Here is a 7,366-nt window from a genome sequence, read left to right on the forward strand (position 1 = left end):
GAGTAAAAAATGCATAAGACCTACAAGGAAAAATGACATGGCTCGAGAAGTCGAGTACGAATGGCCGAAGATCCGCTTCTGGAAAATACAAATAGCTGAAGTCACGATCCTCTTCTTGAAATTTCCATGAGATTATATTTGCCCGTCGCTGGGTGGAACGAGATATTTCGTATTCCCTTGAAACAGGTGGAATCGGGTAACAACTAAATAATTAATGAAATCGGGTTAAACCGCTTGGAAGAAAATGCATTTGGAGAATAATTCCAGAAGAGACGCGGCAGAAATTTGAAAGAAAAATCGTCCAAGAAAATTCCATCCTGGTAACGTTCTCGAACTCGAATCGTTGCTGGAATTATTGCGATTCCGAGAAACGAGTAATTGTGAGGAAATTCGATTGGCGAAAAAAAAAAAAAAAGCGCACCGATAAACCAAGGGATTGTTCGCCAGATGCGGTTTTTACAACGGCGAGGATTTATATGACGGAAGTTTTCTGCAAATGTGGTCTGCAATAGCAGTTGAAAGGACATTTTAACGAACGTGTTGTCGCGGGATTTTTCGTGGTCTCTCCTGTAATTAAATCTGATATTGTTCCCTATAAAATCGGGAATTCGAAAATAACACGTGGATGTATAAAAGTCGTATAAAATATCGTTTTATTCGCGATCGATAAATCCTAGTTATATTTTATTGCCGGATAAAAGAAGTAGAAAATTCTTGAATAACGAAAATGTAACTTATTTCTTGAATAATATCAACAATAATTAATCCATGGAACAATACAAAAGAAAAAAAAACGATATATGTACGATCCTTTTAATACATTCTTATAACATTATATTCAAACTTTTTGAATATAGAGCAAAACTTTGAAATTTGATTAAATTTTGCCCCGGTTTAAAGCCATTTCTAAACACTATTCCAAAATTTTCCTCTAATCCCTTCGAAAATCCGGCAAACCCGCCTAAAATCGCATCCCACAAACTAAAACAATCGAAACATCCCGAAGAGGCGCCAATTACACCCCCACCCCGCCCGACATCGATCCATCCGAACACCTAAGAGTAAGTACCCTACTAGCCTGGGTCACTTCTGACCTACATCTGGTACCCCCAAGATCTGTTCAAACGTAGAGCGCCTAGGTCAGCGTTCGAGTCGTTTGGAATTCTACCCTTTGCCCTTTATCGGGCAAAAAGGTCAATTTTCACCCGATCTAACAATTTCTAACCCGTAAAAAAAATGGCCGTACACGGAAGAGGTCCAATTTCGACGAAATACTTCTCTTCCAGACGTGGACGTGAGCACGTTTTTCGATCAGCTCGGGCAGGAGGTGATTTATACAGCTTGCGTGGGTCTGCTGGAACGAGCGTTTCGCTGCCTCGGAAACAATCTGACAGCGTTCCTGACCACTCTCGACGGTGTGAATGACGTGGTGCAACATCAGTCCGGATCCGAGGCGGAGGCAGAGTTCGTGTGCATCGCCACCCCGGAAGCGATCGAGCTCCATTTCACCACGGATCACCCCTCCGTCGCGTATCTACTGGTCGGAAGTCTGAAGGGAATCGCAAGACAGTTTTACAACGATGATGCCAATGTATACATTCTACCCGATCCCTACAATACGAAATTTTTTAGGTAAGTTTTTCGATGAGAATTTTATATTCGAAATTGTATATATTGTTACGTCGATTGTTAAGTAATTGTTGTACGAAATATAAATAGGATATTAAGAATAAACGTATCAGATCGTTTGTAGATCGTTCGTAAAGTTTTAGTACGCTTTATTTAAAAGATAGAAGGATAGAACGTAGAATCTTCTGAAAGATGGAAGAAATGTTAAGTAGGATAATTTAATGTTTGCGATCAGTATCGGTTCTATTTGATTTTTTTTGAAATGTAATTTTAATAAAATATGCAAATTATAAAAACGAATCAATTAAAGATATTGCCAATATTCGTTTAACTTGCAGTATAAATCTAATAATTCTTTCCTCTCTTTCTTTTTTTCTTCTTCCTTTTTTTTTTTTTCAAGTTCAGCTCATTCGCATAATAATGAGAAAAATTGTACGTGACCGAGTTAAAGGACGAATATTTTTTTATAGGTATTTTTTATACTTTGTTACGATCCATAGAGAGATGGAATGAGCGTGTGTACAGGCCGTGTGTTTAAATATGGAAATTTTAATATAGTTCGTATGCAAAGTGCCGTACCAAATATATGGAAAAGATGGAAAAGTCGAAATTTAATCCGAAAAGCGGTTTAATTACTTTTTATTCCGCTTCGATTATATCATTGAAATGAAGATACGCGTATTCGAAATCTGGTGCGTAGCCAATTCATTGATCTCAAAGGGAAATGCTTGAAACGTGTGATAAGCATCGATCTAAGCTCTACGCTACGTTGAAAAGAACAATATTTACGCGCTCGATACGTAAGCCGTGTTGACATCGTTCAATTTACATGCCGATATTGAAAGAATTCTAGGAATCGCGCCGTTATAAAGTGGGCAAATAACGATGTTTTCCGACATTTAAAACGGGGAACACACGGATTTGTCGATTTCAAGGAATTCATTACACAACGATAAAAAAATTCTGATTCTCTTATTCTCGAAAGAGGATCGTTAAAAAGAGCCTTTCCTTAGAAGTTCCGTGATCAGTTTCTTAGGATTCGACTTAATTAACGTATTCCTTTAAGAATAATCTTTATTCGGAATACGTATAGAAAATTAGGAGAATCGTTAGCATTTTGGTATATAAATGAGAGATTCGAATCAACTCGATTGCTTTCGCGTAATCATTTCAAATTTGAAATTTAAAAATTTGGAAATTTAAAAAAAAATTGGTTTGAGAATTTGAAGTATAAGTCACCTTCTAGATAAATATAAATTTTGTCAAAGAATTACATCTAACGAATTATCCTTAAAGGCATTTCGTATTATTGTTTCAATTGTAATAATTTGTTTAACGAATTAGGTATCGTATCACTCCAGAACTCTACAGCGAGCATTTGGTAGTACCAGAGATCGACGATAATCTGGAGACCTCCCTGTTCCGTCCATTGTCGAGCGAAGCCACGGATCTTCGTATGGGGGTGGCGAGTTTCTGCAAAGCGTTTCCATGGCATTTCGTGGTTGATCGACAATTAGAGCTCGTGCAGCTTGGTGTTGGATTCATGAGGATTTTCGGCCATCATCTAAACCGTTTGGGAAGAGAAATATCGACGTATTTCACCTTTACACGGCCATGCGGAATTACTTTGACCTTTCACGAGATATTGAAACGCGCGAACACGCTCTTCGTCCTCACCCTTCAAAGACCTCAGGATGTCGATAAATATCCAGCAGAGGTACGTGGATATATTACCCTTATCGGCAGATCGGTAATATTGTTTTAACAATACACGCGTTTTAACAAACGTTCGTCGCATCTGTCGACCCATGCGAGTGAAAAAAATCGAGCTTTTAATTTTCGAGAATCAAGATGGTGACGGTAATTTGCATTTCAAATGAACACCGAATATTCTGGTTCTCTCTCGTTTCCCGAAATAAAAGAATCCAATGCTTTTTTTTTTCACTCTCGTTGAAATAAGAGAGAAAATCGATTCGTAGAACAGAGAATTGTGTAACAGATTTGAAATTTTAGGTCGAATCGAATTTTTTTTTCTCTTTTTTTTTTTTTAATGAAAATTGGCATACGATTTTATTTATAGAAAGTTACATTGCGTTGTAAGATCTTTGTTTAAAATACTCGAATATTATATGTATATTATCCTTGTATAAAATAGCAATCTTTATTGAATTTTCAAAATATTTACCGATAAGATTTCAATTATTTTCAGGGTTTAGAGATGAAAGGTCAAATGGTCCATTGTCCGGAATCAGATTCCATCCTGTTCGTGAGTTCACCATTTCTGAATGGCTTGGAAGGATTAACTGGCCGAGGACTTTTTATATCCGATATTCCATTACACGACGCTACGAGAGACGTTATCTTGGTGGGGGAACAGGCTAGGGCACAGGTATAATAAAAATTCACGTATCATTTTTTTCTGATATCGTCGCATTTATATTTATAGAATTCATACAAGGAGTAATATTATCCGTTCCGCATTAAATGATGCATTATGTTTGGAGCGGGACTCCAAACAGAGATTTCCAGCATGCAATTTCATATCTCGATGAAAATTTTATTTGTGGATAGATCTCGTAAAATATTCATTGAGATTTTCAATTGACTCGAGTAGATTTAATATCGTGCATTTTAAAACACGCGTCTGTTTGAAAGGATTTCGATTCCTCGAGTTAGAGGGCGTTAGCGTGCAGAGTGAGCGTTTCAGATGGCGCTACTGCTCAATGGGTTGAATTAAGCATACGTTGATAAAATCGTTCGTTTATCTTTGATAATTATAAAAAAACAAACTTATCAATTCAATAGGAAAATGATATTATATCCTTTTTTTTGCAGAAAATTTTTAAACGAATTTTCAAACTTGCATGAATATACAATTAATTATTAGTTTTTGAAAGCACAAAGATTTTTCTATTAAACTTTAATTTTATCACAATTTTCCTTCGTATTCATTGATTGTATATAATAACTTGTTGAAATATTTTTTCTTCTTTTTCTCATTTACAAATTGTTTAATTAATCATGCATAAATGTAGTAAATAAATGAAATAAAGTAAAAGTTTCTCCCGCAGGATGGTTTGAGAAGACGAATGGATAAATTGAAAAGTTCCATAGAAGAGGCAAATCTTGCTGTGTCTGCAGAAAGAGAAAAGAACGTCAGCTTGCTTCATCTTATATTCCCTCCAGATATAGCGAAGCGTTTATGGCTGGGTAAATATTTCAATTTGAAACTGAGAAAAGTTATTTGCATTCAAATAATTTTCCTTTCTTAAAATTATCTATTAGGAGTTATAATTTTGTTCCAATTGAAATGCAATATTTATTTTCAGGAGAAACAATCGAGGCAAAAACTTATCCCGAGGTAACGATGCTTTTTAGCGATATCGTTGGTTTCACGGAAATTTGTTCCACTGCGACACCGATGATGGTCATTAACATGCTTCAAAATCTTTATGAACAATTCGACTCGTTTTGCGGTCAGTTGGATGTTTATAAGGTGCGAATTTTATCTTCTATTAAATTATAATAATTTCTATTCGATATATTGTAACGTATCGTTAAGTTTATCAATTAAAATCAAAATTTTAGGTGGAAACAATCGGAGACGCTTATTGCGTGGCATGTGGCCTCCATCGTGACACTTATATTCATGCACAACAAATAGCTTGGATGGCCTTAAAAATGATACAAGCATGTTCTCATCACCTAACCCACAAGGGTAAACCAATTAGGGTAAGATTTATAATCAATAAAAATTTATTCTTTCCCCTTCAAACAAATAATATATATTAAGATGCATACAATTAAAATTTAATTTAATTTTAATGTAAAATTTAATATTGAAATTCATATTTTACAATTCTATGACATTTAAATTAGATTACTTTCTAAAATTATTAAAACTTTTCCTATTTAAATTATTCCTTGATCGCGATAACAGAGAGATAAGTAAGTCCAGTTGCATTAACTTTCAAAGATTATGCCGAATATAGTAATTCAATAATTTAAGTCAATAATTTATTACTTTGTACCAATTTACTTTTTGTATAATTGAATATCGAGTTGTTAAAGTTTTTAAATTTTCTTGTTGTATATACAATGACGATACAATGCCTTGGAAAAAAAAATATTATCACTTTTAGATAATATAATAAATATAAAACTGAAAATTAATGTATTAAACTGTATCTCTATCTTTTTAGATGCGTATTGGAATTCACACTGGGATGGTATTAGCGGGTGTTGTTGGGAAAAAAATGCCAAGGTATTGCCTTTTCGGGCACAATGTCACCTTAGCTAATAAATTCGAATCCCTGAGCGAACCACTTCGTATACACGTTAGTCCAACGACATATATGTAAGTAATCTTCATTTCAATTTTTATTACAGTAATCCAAAAATTTATTTCTTCGACTCGTTTATCGCGCCAATAAATATAAAACTATATGTAGCGAAAAAACCGCGAAATATCGACACGTTCTGTTATTTATTATATTATCATAAAGTAAATTTCATAAATAACTGACATTGTCGTCTGTTTATGACAGCTTATTGAAATATCCTATATCAGGATTCGATCTGGAACCACGACAGAAAGAATTCCTGCCCAAGGAATTTCCAGCTAACATAGAAGGAACGTCTTATTTCCTGAACGATTACAAGCACAAAGACGTGGATGTGACTCTACCGTTGGATCTGCATATTCAGAACGCGATCAGGGAATACGGTCTTGGAAGCACTGTGTAGATATTTAAATAATAAAAAGAACCATTCCAACGAATGTGCGTCGTTCGTGAATGTCGCTGTACCAATTGCTACTCTGTCCATAATAACAACAATTTCTCGGTAAACGTCTGTTCTCCAATCAATTCACAAAACTGGCACCGTGTAACGACGCTGATTCTAACCAGCCTAAACAGCCGATTACCTGGCCCGATAATATTTATACGCAGAGTTTTAGGTTACAATTATATACTTATGATTATATGAGCAAATAAATCTGTATGATAATTCGTCTAATTATTTTATTCTTCGAGATATCATCGATGGTGCTCCGTTTCTTTATTATTCTTGTCACAACGAATATTACACAAAGTGTATCATCTAACGTGACAGCGATTAATTTTCTCACTTCTTGAATCGATTTTTTGTATTGTAATCATTATTATCGTCGCACAAAGAGAATTATTAACTTAATCTTAAATCCGTGGAATTCGAAGTTACGAAAAATTAAAGATCAGTGAGAAAACTTTGCATTGCTATAACTAATAACAAAAATAATCACATTAAATGATTCAATCTATACATAATTTATATTTAATAATTCTTTTAAATTAAAGTTAGAATTCAGTAATTTAAATTTTATCGTACGCATACAATATTTCTTTATCGAATTAAAATTCAAAAATCAGATCAGTAAAGAATTCAATTCCAATTTCCTTTCATCTTAAATCGATCCAAATTTAAAACACTTAATTTTGTTAATCCAACTTTTGCAGTCGATATTTATCAACAAATAATATCCCAATTCCCATTTTCAACATCGAGAAATGGTTACCGGTAGTCGATACTGTCGTAACCTTTTTCTCTTCCTTATCTATCCCCAATCCTTTGAAGCCAGTCGGTCTCTTTCATAAACCTCACTCTAAACTCGAATCTTGCGCAATACCGATCTTTATTCACTGAAATAATAGCTATTCGTATTCCTTAACAGGGCAGCCGGTTATCATAACGAATT

At 34.4% G+C, this 7,366-nt stretch overlaps 1 protein-coding gene across 1 annotated transcript in view; it reads left to right on the forward strand.

The window, feature by feature from the left end:
• Positions 1-6,639, forward strand: part of Gycalpha99B (guanylate cyclase 1 soluble subunit alpha 2) — a 48,013-nt gene extending 41,374 nt beyond the window's left edge. Inside the window, exons 4-11 of the mRNA XM_003693825.4 lie at positions 1,287-1,632; positions 2,974-3,346; positions 3,839-4,018; positions 4,701-4,839; positions 4,959-5,125; positions 5,218-5,361; positions 5,832-5,986; positions 6,177-6,639. Of these exons, the coding sequence (XP_003693873.1) occupies positions 1,287-1,632; positions 2,974-3,346; positions 3,839-4,018; positions 4,701-4,839; positions 4,959-5,125; positions 5,218-5,361; positions 5,832-5,986; positions 6,177-6,375 (1,703 nt within the window). The 3' untranslated portion in view covers positions 6,376-6,639. The remainder of the gene's footprint in view (positions 1-1,286; positions 1,633-2,973; positions 3,347-3,838; positions 4,019-4,700; positions 4,840-4,958; positions 5,126-5,217; positions 5,362-5,831; positions 5,987-6,176) is intronic.
• The last annotated feature ends 727 nt before the right edge of the window (positions 6,640-7,366 follow it).

The sequence above is a fragment of the Apis florea genome, unplaced genomic scaffold (assembly GCF_048593485.1).
Source record: "Apis florea isolate Af1SG1 unplaced genomic scaffold, ASM4859348v1 contig_3203_pilon, whole genome shotgun sequence".
Classification (NCBI taxonomy): Eukaryota; Metazoa; Arthropoda; class Insecta; order Hymenoptera; family Apidae; genus Apis; species Apis florea.